General features: G+C 34.5%; 2 protein-coding genes across 3 annotated transcripts; one reads left to right on the top strand and one right to left on the bottom strand.

Moving 5' to 3' along the window:
- Positions 1 to 44: 44 nt before the first annotated feature.
- Positions 45 to 1,815, bottom strand: LOC113509191 (AP-1 complex subunit mu-1). Its single transcript, XM_026892507.3, has 2 exons — positions 1,660 to 1,815; positions 45 to 1,499 (listed from the first exon to the last, which is right to left on the bottom strand). The coding sequence occupies exon 2, from the start codon at positions 1,490 to 1,492 to the stop codon at positions 224 to 226; it is 1,269 nt and encodes a 422-aa protein (XP_026748308.1). The 5' UTR covers positions 1,493 to 1,499; positions 1,660 to 1,815; the 3' UTR covers positions 45 to 223.
- A 768-nt stretch (positions 1,816 to 2,583) lies between these two features.
- On the top strand, positions 2,584 to 13,410 carry LOC113511407 (peptidyl-prolyl cis-trans isomerase D). Of its 2 annotated transcripts, XM_052893918.1 has the most exons (8): positions 2,584 to 2,862; positions 3,562 to 3,699; positions 3,932 to 4,038; positions 6,759 to 6,947; positions 7,648 to 7,764; positions 9,389 to 9,557; positions 10,459 to 10,562; positions 11,555 to 13,410. In XM_052893918.1, the coding sequence occupies exons 1-8, from the start codon at positions 2,790 to 2,792 to the stop codon at positions 11,807 to 11,809; spliced, it is 1,152 nt and encodes a 383-aa protein (XP_052749878.1). In that variant the 5' UTR covers positions 2,584 to 2,789; the 3' UTR covers positions 11,810 to 13,410. The 2 variants fall into 2 exon arrangements, with proteins under 2 accessions (XP_052749878.1, XP_052749879.1); XM_052893919.1 differs by lacking the exon at positions 7,648 to 7,764.
- Positions 13,411 to 14,440: the final 1,030 nt, after the last annotated feature.

Genomic DNA, 14,440 nt, shown 5'->3' with positions numbered 1-14,440 from the left:
ATGGTCTACATTGTTACTTTAGACATTGTATTAAATTAAATACATTTTGTGTATATTAATTTATTAATGTGTCAAATATCCATAATAATTATAATACTTTACCAATAAATTGATTACTTACTACAACAGACTTAACAGTTTTGCAAACAATAATCATAATAACATAGTGCATTCATTTGTAAGTAAAAAGGAATGTAGTTAAAACTGTATAATAATTATTTATTTAATTAGTTCTTAGCTGATAGTCTCCATTTTGTGTAATATATCGTACCCATGGCAAAGCCTGGTACCCACTCTTTTCTATAATCTTGAGATATCTAACTTGAATGCCAGATGTAGTGAAGTATGGGATCTCAAACTTCACTTGAATTGGTGGTTTGCCATCTACCTCCTCACATTCAACAGAGGGCAGCCCAAAATGTGCTCTCATTAAATATTCCTTGCCTCCTGGGAATGACTTGATAGACCATGTTATTGCATTCTGTTCTGGAGTATACTTGACACTGCCAATAGTTGTTTTAAATTTTGGTGAGTCGGCATCAGCTGGCACAGGAATAATTATTTCAACATTGTTGGCTGTAGAACGTCTCTTAAACTGGGACTTTGCCTTGATCATATACTCAACTCGTGAATGTGCATGCCGCTCAATAACAGACTCAATCCAAATCAGAGGTTTCACATGCGTGTTCAACCTGTAGGACATCAACTCAAACTCTCCATCAGGAGGAATAAATGATATAGTTCTATCATTTTCAAAACGAGACAGTCTAACACACTGGTGGAACTTTACATCCTCAAGTTCCACTGATTTAGATTTACCTCTACCTGTGCTTTCAAAAAGAACTTTGTCATTCAAACCTAGACGTAATTCTGGCATACCAGATAGGTAGACCCTCATTTTGATTGCACCAACAATCTCACTCCTAAGTACATTGCCATTAGAATTAGCTAATAAATTGACAGACTCGATAACATCTAAAAATACTTCGTTTTTCCTATATTTAATGCCTTCAGACCTCCAAGAGACGGCATTAGTAACGGCCATAGGTATGCGGGGTTGCATTTCTAATTTGTGTCCCTCTTGTGTAATATATTCCTGTAGGATCTTGCTATCAGTAGTTTGCGGATATCCAAAGTCTATCAGTTCATCAAGCAATTCATATATAACCACGAAGTTGTCGCGAATACTTTCCTCTTCTAGTTCTTTGAAATACTCTGTCATAACTTCAACAATTTTATACAAAAACACAAATACTAATGCAATATTAGCATTTTTCTTAGTAGTTGAAACAATATATAAGTTGTTAGTTTTGATATAGGCGAATGTGCACTCGCTAGTCTGCAAGAGTGGTGTTAGCATACCTTCTTCTTCTTTTTCCATGAGAAATGGCATGAATTTATCAATCACCCCCATGTCAACATCGCCACGGTAATTTCTGGATATAAGGACTTTGCCCTTCACGTCCAGTATGTATAACGCAGAACAGGACATTTTTAATCTAAAAAAATATGTAACAAGATTAATTCATTACCTACGAGATATATCCACATAAAAACCAGTTCTGTTAGAGAAAGCATATTAGCAGGATTTTGAATCCTAACCACTGGAATACGGGTATTAGAACGTTACAAAGCTATTAATATATAGACAATACTTACATTGATATTTTAACGTAATAATAAAGAAAAATAATCTACATTATACCAAATAATCTGATACTAAATTATTTGCGATGACGGCGGTGCTCGTTTAGTGACGCAATAAGGTCAGCATTGTCCAACAAAAGTCACTGTCACATGTGTCAAATTGTCAACAATATTCTGACAACTAGATACCGACTGCATTTGTGCTTAGACAGTCTAAGAATCTAATTTGTGATTGATGATTCTAATTTGTGAACGAAAACTCTAATGAGATGTACACAGCGACTTGTGAGAAAACCCAAGAACTCAATTCCAAATATTCAATATATCAAATCTATGAAGACAGAAAAAAACAGTAGTTTTATCTCTGAAATGAATACATATTAAGAGAACATACATATATATATCTGTCACGCCTGTCTCCCATTAGGGTAGGCAGAAACAATGGAACACCAAATGCTACGATTCAAACAAACCTCATATTAAGAGAAACGGGTTGATAAATAAAATGCTTAATATTGTTGTTCTCTTTTATCACGTCTTAGTTAGTCTTAGGTAGTTCAGTTATTACTGGCCATCATAATATGTCTTTATAATGGCCAGTAATAACTTTGATGTATTACACCACACATATTAATGTATGGTACAATTAAGTAATTGTAGGCTTTAGTCTGATTCTTGTGCATCGAATTCATTTGCAACAACTAATAATCTATTGAAACACAGATGTATTATAGAGAATAACGTAACTTGTTTATTGCCTGTAAAATGTTGAAATGCCAAATTTATTAATGAATTCACGATTTATTTTATTGGATAATAATTGATTTATTGAGTGTGATTGCTTATGCCCACCAATACTAAAGAGTATAGTCAGAAGTCATTCATCTTGTCAGTCATAGATTAAGGATAACTTGCGGTCATCAGTCATCAGTAGAGGTGACATGACGTGAATGTTGGTTGTTTATTAGTTGTTCTAAACCACAGTTTTTAACCTAGATCGTTTGTTGTCTAATTGGTTCTTGTAATCAATTAATATGTAATAATGATTGATAAGCTACGATGCCGGTTATTGTTTTTTTATATTACCTGTTAGCGTAAGCAACTTATTTTGAGTCACTACAGTAAATTTTCATTTTTCGAACATGATACCAGCATCGGAAGGGCAACAAAGGAATCCTCTTGTTTTCTTGGAAATAGCAATCGATGGAGAAAAAGGTAATAAGCATAAAAATCAAATTGAAACTAAAAAATGTTAAACAATTATCAATACTTTATTTTATTGTACATCAAACTTATTTTTTGCTGGAATAACGTAACTATTTGGTAGCCGTATCCGTATTAAAATACATTTATTTTGTATTATATCGATAATAGAGTTTTGTATGAGTTGAGTATACACCAGTAAGATGCTGTGACACATGAGGCGTAACACCTATGTTTTTGAGTATGGTAGCCTATGAGAAGTCCTATGGGTAACTTTGACATCCTATATTTGTTTTCATCAGATGCACAATCACTTTTTTGTCATTACTTGTGGCCAGATATGTGTGTATACTTAACATTGGTAGGCAACACACATTCTCAATAATTTAAGATTTTGCTTCTCAAATTATTGATTAATCATAGCAAAATTAATAAAGGAATAATTAATTTATTGATCTACTGTAATTGTTAATAACCTGGCATAATGTTAAATATAAACAAAGATAGCTGTTCAAAAAAATAAAATAAAAGGAATTGCTCCTTTTATATTACAAGGAGAATTGTCAAATCATTCAAAATTAGTGAAAATATTACAAAAATATAATAAAATAAATTGCTTAAAAAACAGAAATTGTCTAAAATAATTAGTATACTGTGGTATAATGTACCTGAATTAAATAGATTAATAATTATGCATTTTTTATATTATAGCTGGCCGCATAACTATAGAGTTGAGAAGTGATGTTGTACCAAATACAGCTGAGAACTTTCGTGCCCTTTGCACTGGAGAGAAGGGTATTGGTGTTTATAAGAGGCCTCTACATTTCAAAGGAGTTAGATTCCATAAAGGTATATGCAGTATCCTCTATATTGAGTTAGGATGTAATCTACCCATGTACAAAATTTCATTTGAGTAACAAATATCTAAACATACAAACATCTTTAGAAACATACTCATTTATAATATTATTAGTAAGATGAATTTATGTGGATTCAAATTATCAAACAGTTGGTACCAGATCATAAAAAATCAATACATATAATGATTAATAACAATTATTATTATTATTATTGTTTGCAGTCATGTCCCAGTTTATGGTACAAGGCGGAGACATAGTGAATGGAGATGGCACGAGCGGGGAAAGTATCTATGGACCAATATTCAAAGATGAAAATTTCATGTTAAAGGTTAGCTAGCTGGTTTCAACATTAATCACTAATAACTTTGGGTGAAGGTGTCCCTAAGATATGTATTTTTTTCTTTTTCTTTAATAGCATTCACCCTGTTATTAAGGTATTTCACCAAAAACAAAATGTGAAAGAGTAATAATAAAAATACCTAAGCAAATTTAGAAAGGATAAGGATTCAGTCTAGAATATGAAGGGTATATATACATGTACATATAAAAATATACTTATAGAAATTTAGGAAAAGCAATTGATGCAACTATAATTAATGAAATTTTAATATTGTTTTAATATATTTATTTGTAGGTATCTCTTATGTGGCTGGCAGTTACTGAAGCTAACAAAAATGTAGATAATATATATTTTTAAATTATTTAATTATAAAACCACTAAAAGAGTAACACAGGTTTGAAAGTAAACATTTATGTATTTCATGCTCTGTTAAGTTAAAAAAAATAGCATTCTTTGCAAGTTTTTGTGTTAATAGTTCTTAATTGAATTTATACATTTGTAATTCTGTCATGCTTATTTTTATATTTAACACACCATCTAGTGTTATAGTTTTATAATGATAGTGTTTTTTTTTATACAACTTAGAATGGCAAACAAGCTGACGGCCCACCTGATGGAAAGTGGTAACCGTCGCCTATAGACGTGAGCAGTACCATGGACATAACAGAGTATACTGTTTCGCCCATGATACTCCCCATGCGTTGCCATTCCTGAGGACTCAGGTGTTATTCCTCTGTACCTAGTAAATTCAAGCCATATCCCACCCTTCAAACCGAAACACAGCCATGCAAACACAACTACTTCACGCTAGAAACACGAATGGGACAGTAGTACCCAAGCAATCGACTTTTGTACAGTCTCCTTCTGGTGATTTCATTAGCAACGTAACTAAAAATTCTATGCAGATTTATAAATTACTAGCAGCCCAGTATGTGCTTCGCTACATATAAAGTGAAATGATAAAAAAAAATTAACATCAATATTGCTGACAATTTGCTTTAATCGAAGCACATCCAAAATGAAATGACCGCAAGAATGACATAACAACATGCTTGTACTGTCAACACTGAAAAAAGTTTCAATTTGACAGCACAATCTCCATATTAAAAAAAGTTTCAATTTGACACAAAAATTACCATTAACAAAATGATCCGCCATTTATTGAATTCATTTGTTACAAAAAATGTGATAAATGAAGAACCGCTCGACCGATTTTATGCAAACTTCACATAAACCATCTACTAAATTGTCCCAACAAAGCGTAAACATTTGGTTTGGATAGGTAAGCCCCTTCTTGAGTTATAAAATTACAACGAAAAGTGGCATTATCTTTTATATATATAGATAACGTAAATATTTAAGACATTATATTTACAAAAAAAGGGTCACTTTAAAAGTACAAACAAGATAAACAAAAATTAAAAAGCGTACATAAGACTAAGGAAACTATAATTTTAATATTGTGCCCCTTCTATCTATTCTATTTAAGAGCTGCGCTCTTGTCGGTGGAGCTTTTGCCACTCACTACGATTTTCAGCTAGTCTCTTCACCTCTTGATACGACACGATGTAACTATATCTCGGTCTCCCTCTTCTCTTCCTTCCTTCTATTATAATGTTCATAAGTTCGTCGTGTCGTATCAAGTGTCCCAACATTTTTCTCCTTCTATCCTCAATAGTTCTAATAATTTGTCTCTTTTCCTTAACCCTAAACAGGACCTCCTCATTGCTAATTTGATCTCTCCAGCTAATTTTCTCCATAGCTATGTAATTTACAAGTATAATAAAGAATATACAGGGTGTAAGGACATTATTTCAATTCAGACCATTATTCTGGACTGAAAACAAGTGGATTTCTTTTTGGAAAATATCAATTTTTTCTTTTTTTATATTAAAAATCATCTAATTTATGATATTATATATTATGTAACCTATATATTACTATATTATAAAGGAATAATAATATTTTGTAGTGAAACACTATGAAATACCAAAAAATCGCACGGAATCAGCTGTGTAAGGTCAACGTCTCAAGCGTACGAAAACTACCTACGAAGAAGCACCATTGACCTGTAGTATTGTACGCGTTGCAGGTATCTCATTGTGTGGATCGTATACGTAATACATTGCGCGGCATCAAAACTAGGAATCGTTAATAATATAACTGTAGTGCATTTCCGATGGGGTATTAATCTGACATCTGATTTAAACCATCCACCTTTTTTTTTTTTCGTGTAGAAATGCCTCATGCAGACCCATATGCCCCGGGGGAGGCGTATGGGTACTGCCGGACTCCTACCGGCTAAAACCACCACGGCTTCCCTCGCCGCGTCAAAGTGTGGGTTCCCTTTCGAAATCCACCGAGCCCCAACGGCGTTGGCCCGCACCGGCTTGCGGGCCCCGACTCAAATAAGAAGCAGGCACCTGATGTTAAGCGCCCGCCTACTCTTCAATGGGAAGCACGCGGGGATACGCGCGCGACTTCCCAGGGCCATGTTAATTAGGGTGGGACCGCCCCCGCGGTCGTTACCCCAGCCCTTTGGCGAACGGTGGCTAGCCGCCCTGATCGCCACGCTAAGTAGGACGTTGGACCTTGGTCCGTGTCCATCTCCTCTCTCCCGCGGCCTGTTAAACCATCCACCTAAATCAGCTGTTTTCGTTATGACCAACCTGTCAATGCCATCCTGTATATATTATTTTGTTTTTCAGCACGATGCAGGCGTACTCAGTATGGCGAACAAAGGGCGCGCTCACACAAACGGCTCGCAGTTCTGCATAACGACGGTCCCGTGCCCGCAACTGGACGGGACTAACGTTGTGTTTGGGCGGGTGCTGACCGGTCTCGGCCTTGTCCTCGAGATGCAGCAGTATGGGGACGAAAATGGCAGACCACGGCTGGTATGTATTTGTTTAAAGCCCATTACAAAGGAACAAAAAACTTTTGGTTTTGTATAAAAGGTACATAGATTCTGAAGTTAATCTAATAAGTTATCTTCAAAATCGGCTCAACACCATATCAGTTAACTGTCCACTGCTAAACATAGGGTTCCACCATAAGGGCGGTTTTGCCAGTAGTTGCCATACTTGGCAAGCGGATTAGCAATCGCAGTTAGGCTTTGGATTTACTTTAAGATGGATGCTGCTGTTCATCGCTCAGCCATTAAGTTGCTTTAGTCAAATATAATAATAGATAAAGTAGTGACTATGAAGTCTCATTAAAAAAAAAATTGATTAGGCAAAGGCCCTTGTTTTAAAAATGCCATATGTCACTCAACACATTATATTAATTGGAAAAAAAAAAAATTCTGTACATAAGAGACGTTTAAAAAAAAATTAATGTGAGGGGGTCTTAATAAGATCAAAAAATGCTAAAACATTATTAATTTAAAAAATATCTTACTGAACTAGACATTATTTTACGGAATTCCATGTCACAGGTTATTCGATTATTATTGAAAATAATTTTATTCAAATAATCAGTAATAACTGGAAATTATGTGTCTGTCTGTCTGTCTGTGAACATACAAATTAGCGGGCAAGAATAAAGTTCTTTTTGTGAAATAAACTACTGAATAATTTGCCGATCGGGTGATTACAGGAGTGCGTGGTGATAGACTGTGGCGAATTGGACCCAGGAGACCCTGGCGGGGGTGAACTAGGCCCCGGCCGCCTACCTGACTACCCAGAGGACTATCCGCAAATGGAACTGCTCACTGTATGCTAATTAAATAATATTGAACACAATCTTTACATTCTATTTATTCTTGTGAAAAAAAAAGAAAAAGAAAATAAAAATGGAATGGTAACCCCCCACTTGCTCTCTTGGTATACGGTGGTACCTTTTTTTTTTAATGGATGATAATGGTAACTCCGCCTGCGCTAACGGTATGTGCTGGCTGAGCACCAGTGAGGGATAATAGGTGAGAATGATAAGACAGAGGTCAGTCAGCCCATCATGATGAACACACCTGGAATTCAGCATGATGGTTTCCAAGGGGCCCTGTGGAGGTCGATTTGACGGTATATTACTAGGATTGATAGTCATTATAAATTTTGTCAGCTAATTGTCAAATTAGCTGAAAGTTGACCCGTTTTTGAGACTCGATACTCTATCTATATAATCTAAAGATTAGTAAAGATAATCCCTAATGGAATATTTATAGGTATTTTTTAACTTATTATGATGAATGTAACATTAGACATGTCCACATATCGCCGTCGTTTGTTGTTATTGTTTTTCCTGACTGTAAAAGATTCTAAAATTTTAATTTATACATATTGAAACCTGGCGTCATCTTCCTACCTTTATCCCGATTATTTATTTGTTGTCGTCGTAATAGGTTTTTCTATATCTATATACATATTTAATAGGGAATTAATGAACTCACTGTGTTTTTGTTGTTTCCGCCAATTATTTGAACTCCGTACAGAAGTATTCTTCAGGGGCACTTGGCGCTTTGCGTCACAGCGTCTCGCCTCGCATTTTTTCTCTTCCATTTTTTTTTTCATTTTATCATTATATTCATATTTTTTTATACAACTTAGAATGTCAAGCTGACCGTCCATCTGATGGAAAGTGGTGACCGTCGCCTATATACATGAGCAGTACCATGGACATAACAGAGTATACTGTTTCGCCCATGATACCTCCCATGCGTTGTCATTCCTGAGGACTCGAAGTGTTATTCCTCTGTACCTAGTAAATTTACTGCCATATCTCATCGTTCAAACCGAAACAGCCATGCAAACACAACTGCTTTACGGTAGAAACACGAATGGGACAGAGATGCCCAAGTAAGCGACTTTTGTACAAAGTCTCCCTCTGGTAATATCGCCATTCACACAGTTCAGCCACGTCTATTTAGGTCTTCCTTTACCTTTCTACCTTTATAAAGATCCACATTCAGTTAGAATATAAAGTAAAACTATTTAATATGGTTTAATCGTTGTATCAACAGTTAACTACTCACTGCTGAACATACTTCACCATAAGGGGGTTTTGCCAGTAGTTGCCACGCTTGGCAGTAGCTTGTGTTGCTAACCGCAGTTAGGCTTTTAGAGATGTTTTAAGAGAGACACTCTAACCTATTCAATGTTAGCAGCACACGAGAATATGGTTTAATATTAGAGATATTTTATTTTTTACAATAACATTTAAGTCGATTGCTTCAATTTATCTCATTTTGTGTTTGCTGGAAAAAAATGTCTTTTATAGATATATTCACCCTTGTATTATGTTTAATAATCATTCTAATACAATGGCTTTTATATACAATAAAGAATAAAAAATATTTCTCTGAAATTGGATGAAAACGATAAATAGCTATTGTTTGTTTCAGTTAGAACAATTTATTAACAGTATTACGGAAGTGAAAAGCAGTGGCAATGCGCTATTTAGAGAGGAACGGTACAAGGCGGCCGCGAGGAGGTATCACAAGTGTTTGCGGTACCTGCAGGTCATCAACAAACGCGCAGAGAAGCTTCAAGACATAACCCAGCAATACAGTTGTTAGTATAATATTTTTTATTTATTTATTTCAATGAATCAGTCAATCATTTATTTGTAAAAACATTACATTTTGTATAAAACAAGTGGTAGGTCTCTGCAACTAGAATGTCGTTGGACTTGGCATAGAATAGGCCGGCCACACCTACCTTTCCCGTGGGCGTTGTAAGAGCCGCCTAAGGGACTTAATAGTCTAGAGACAGTTAAAGGCTGACATGATGATGACGATGAAACATATATACATTAAGGGAAAAAATTAAGGGATCAAAAAAAAACTTCAAATTTTTAGATGATTTACAACAGGCTAAGTTACAGCCTGTATCCAGGATTTAAAAAAAGAAATTTGAAGCTAAATAAACAAGTTATCTGGTCCATATGATGATAATGTCAAAAAAAAAAAATTAAAGACCGTAGATGTAAAAATAAAACTAAAAAACATTTTTATACTTTTTTTGTCAGTGGTTTTTTTCATAATTACCTAAAAAACTAGACACTTAGAGCTACAATTTGCTTTTTTAAAATGTCTCTACAATGATTTTTCACTAAGTTACAGCCTTTGAAAGTCACCTAAAAATTTAAATTTTTTTTGATCCCTTAATTTTTTCTATTAGTGTGTATCGGAAACGATAAACATACTATACTTTATACAACTTAGAATGGCAAACAAGCTGACGGCCCACCTGATAGAAAGTGGTAACCGTTGCCTATAAACATGAGCAGTACCATGGACATAACAGAGTATACTGTTTCGCCCATGATACCCCCCATGCGTTGCCATTCCTGAGGACTCAGGTGTTATTCCTCTGTACCCAGTAATTTCACGCCATATCCCACCCTTCATATAAGTATAATGTATAATAATGTATAAGTATAAATATATTTAATGTATTTATTAATTACCAGTTTCCGAGATCGTAGCGACGTACACGCAACAGTGCCATCTGAACCTGGCCGCGTGTTATATCAAGCTGGAAGATCATAGAATGTGCATTAAAAGCTGCAATGAGGTATGTAGCTATCAGCCTTAACACACGCTGTTAAACCCCATGGTACCAACATTTCAGACCAATAAGTTTATAATACGTACATCTGAATATAAAAAATATATGTTTGCGATCGTTCTCAAATCAATATTCTTATAAAAACTAAAAAAAGAAATTTAACACACGCCATTCTGTTGTTACGATTGCTAAGATATAATAAACGCCGTCCTTTTACCATCTCCTGTGTGTCTTTTATTCCAAAATTCCTCCATCACACAATACATTAATAATTATTTTTACTTTTCATGAACTTTTTTACCATTCTAAGCTTTGTTTTTTAACCAACATGGAATCGCAAACAAGCTCACGGCCTACTTGATGACCATCTATTGACCTTTCTAGCCGAGAGTGATCATTTATGTGGTAACCCTCGACTAGATAATTGAGATTGTGTTCCACAGAAGGACTTATTGTGTTATGGCAAAATCTGTTGGCAAATGGCAAAATTCGATCGCTTGGGTACCTCTGTTCCATTCGTGTTTCAACCGTGAAGCAGTTGTGTTTGCATAGCTGTGTTTCAGTTTGAAGGGCGGGATATGGCGTGAATTTATTGGGTACAGAGGAATAACACCTGAGTCCTCAGGAATGACAACGCATGGGGGTATCATGGGCGAAACAGTATACTCCTTTATGTCCATAGTACTGCTCATGTCTATAGGCGACTGTTACCACTTTCCATCAGGTGGGCCGTCAGCTTGTTTGCCATTCTAAGTTGTATAAAAAAAAATCTGTTATTGTGATTTAAAAATTAAGCTATTGACCTGTTTTTGACAAAATTTCTATGGGACCAATCTGTAAGTATATATTTTCAGATAAAAAATGAATTTTCCAAATCGGTTTACAACTGCCACAGTTATGAGGTAACAAAATTAAAGAAAAAAAAAATTACAATCGAATAGAGTTCGTTCTTTTTGAAGTCAATTGAAAATAGTCGCAAGATGCGTAAAAAATTTCAGGTGCTCGAATTTGAACCACGTAACGAGAAGGCTTTATACAGGCGCGCGCAAGCGAACTACGCGCTGAAAAACTACGACAGCGCTCTGTCGGACTTGAAAATCGCCGAGAGAGTATCGCCCAACAACAAGGCGGTGCAGAAGCTGCTCGACGAAGTGCGCATCACCAACAAGAGCTACAACGACGTACAAAAACAGAGGCTGTCAAAATTTTTTCGTGACCAAAAAGAGAAAGACGTCGGAATCGGAAATAACTGAACTAAGGTTGAGAGTAGTGATATATAATCTAAGTTAAGGTAAACGAATTTAGTGAATGCCTTCTTATTTTTTTTTAACTGCTGATGTCGATGGGTTGCGTAACGTGCGATTTATTTTGACGTTCTACAGCAAAAACTGTCCTTTAGTGCATTCCGGTACATGTTACTGGCATGTTCGTAAAAAGATACTTTTTATAAAAAAAAAAAACTACGAATTTATTCTTATTTTAAAATTATAAAAAAAGTTGGAGGAACCGTAGATGGAATCATATTTTTTATACACTTTGTATAATTGACAGTTTTTGACAAGAAACGTCACTGACTGGTCAAAATAAGCGCTTCGTGTTGATTTAGTGCGCTTATTTTTCAATGTATTAAACATCTGGTTGTAATTTTTATATATCGATGCTGATTGCCATAAAAAAAAAAGAGAATTCGAAAACCATAATGTACAAATAAATAAGGGGACTGTATTAATTTATAATTCTAGTTTATTTGTTAGGCAAATGAACTTGTGCCTGACGTTGAATTATTTTGGGATACTTATTGTAATAAAATTTAATAGTTGGACCAAAACTAAAACTCAGTAGAGTACCAGTGAGGTATGATAGGTAAATGTAGGCAGTCAGGCTAGTTGAAAGAATCACGATGGTTTCCAGGAGAGACCGTGTGGGAGTCGACTTGATAGGGTATATCTTTGTTAAAAGGTGAAAATAGAATGGTAACCTCACCTGTGCTATCAGCATATTCTGGCAGGACGCTAGAGAATATAGGTGAGGATGCAAGCAGGTCATTCGGTTTACTGTGATGAATTTAACAGGAACGAACCACGATGGTTTCCAGGGGGAACTACGTGAAGGTCTACGTGATAGGTAGCTAGCAATGGGTCATCGGGGAGAAAAGGGATTGTTAGTTATGAGGTCTAATAGCCCCATTGCTAGCAATATACCTTATCAGGTCGACCTCCATGCGGTTTCTTCTGGAAACAATCGTGGTTAATTCTTGAAGAAATCTTCATGATGGGCCGACTGATCTGCCTTCATCTTCACCTATCAACTATCACTGGTACCCCACCAGTGTATGCCGATAGCGCAAGCTGGGTTACAATTCCATTTTTACACATGAAAAAATAAATGGGTTTACTAGACTCCGCTATTAACAACCGGCATTTCCAAATTTTATAAACGTGTAAGACTTAAGAATCCTGAATGAAAGATTTCAGCGATTATAAACTATAGTTTCTACCTACCCTTACTACTTTCTGTAGTCCCCTGGCTTTGGATAAGTTCCAACGGCCCACCTGATAAAAAGTGGTAACTGTCGCCTATAGACATGAGCAGCATGATGTACCGAAGTTTTATCTCCATGGTCTCAGCATCTATAAGCTAAGTCCGTGATATATTTTTTTTAATTATTTCGTGCAAGTCAATGCTTTCGAATAAGTTTTATTTGGGACCTTATTAATTAAGGATTAGGGTCTTATGTTAAAAGTATAAGTATTCCAAAATATACACTGCCATTCGATTTATTTATATTTTAAGCTTTAGCTAAAAATTGTGTGTCACATAAAAATGTTTCATTGTGAAAGTTGGATGTAATATATATATATATATATATATATATATATATATATATATATATATATATATATATATATATATATATATATATATATATATATATATATATATATATATATATATATATATATATATATATATATATTTAAATGAATGAACCTGATTATCGGTTTGTATGAAATTTACACTCCCATGTAACTGCAAAATATACTTAAGTTTTAATATTAATATATATAGAAAATAAATCCTGTTAAAATAACAAACAAAACTAGATTATGTAATATAATTGTATAAGTAACGAACCAGTTCGCTACAATATACCTTAATTACCATATAATTAAGAACAAAATTAATTGAAAAGACACGTGAAATACACAAATGGGCGTGAGGAATGAAAATCCCTCCATAATTTTAGGATGTATGTTGAATATTGTTGTAGGTTGGTGTCATCAGATATTAGATGCCCTAAAATCTCTTTTAATAATTTGTCTATCTTCGATATTGTCTAACTAGTTTCGAACTCAATGGGAACCCTTAATCGTGAGCATGCCTCACGTCGTGTTGTGAATAGAACTTTCTACTTCAAGTCTGAAATTAATTTGGCAACAACGAAGATAAAAACGTGAGTAAAGCCTATATGGAATAATTATGACCCAATATGACTGATAATTGGTAATTCCCTCCGATTTGCTCCATGTTGCAATAAATTGTAAAGAAAAAATTATAAGAGGCATAAATATATAAATGAAGGTCGTTACACACGACCTATAAAATATCTGTATCTCAACTGATACTTCGCTAATATATTTCATTAATGTTAGTAATACAAATCATTATAAAAACGTACCCATAGATTACAAGAATAAAAAAAAAAACGACTAAAAGATGAGTTCTCAAATTGATTCTATTTTTTTTTATGTAAATTATAAAATTTTTGTTTTCTAACCGTGAAGAAGAGGATTCTGTAATTGTGAATTGGATAATTATTTTGAAATCGCAAGGAGGTAATTCCCACATTGGTCAAATATAAATATAGTATTTTATAAACTATT

Source organism: Galleria mellonella, unplaced genomic scaffold, assembly GCF_026898425.1.
Source record: "Galleria mellonella isolate WM207_F2 unplaced genomic scaffold, CSIRO_AGI_GalMel_v1 utg184, whole genome shotgun sequence".
Lineage (NCBI taxonomy): Eukaryota > Metazoa > Arthropoda > Insecta > Lepidoptera > Pyralidae > Galleria > Galleria mellonella.
Note: the sequence above shows the minus strand (reverse complement) of the source record. Positions and strands in the feature narration are given on the sequence as shown.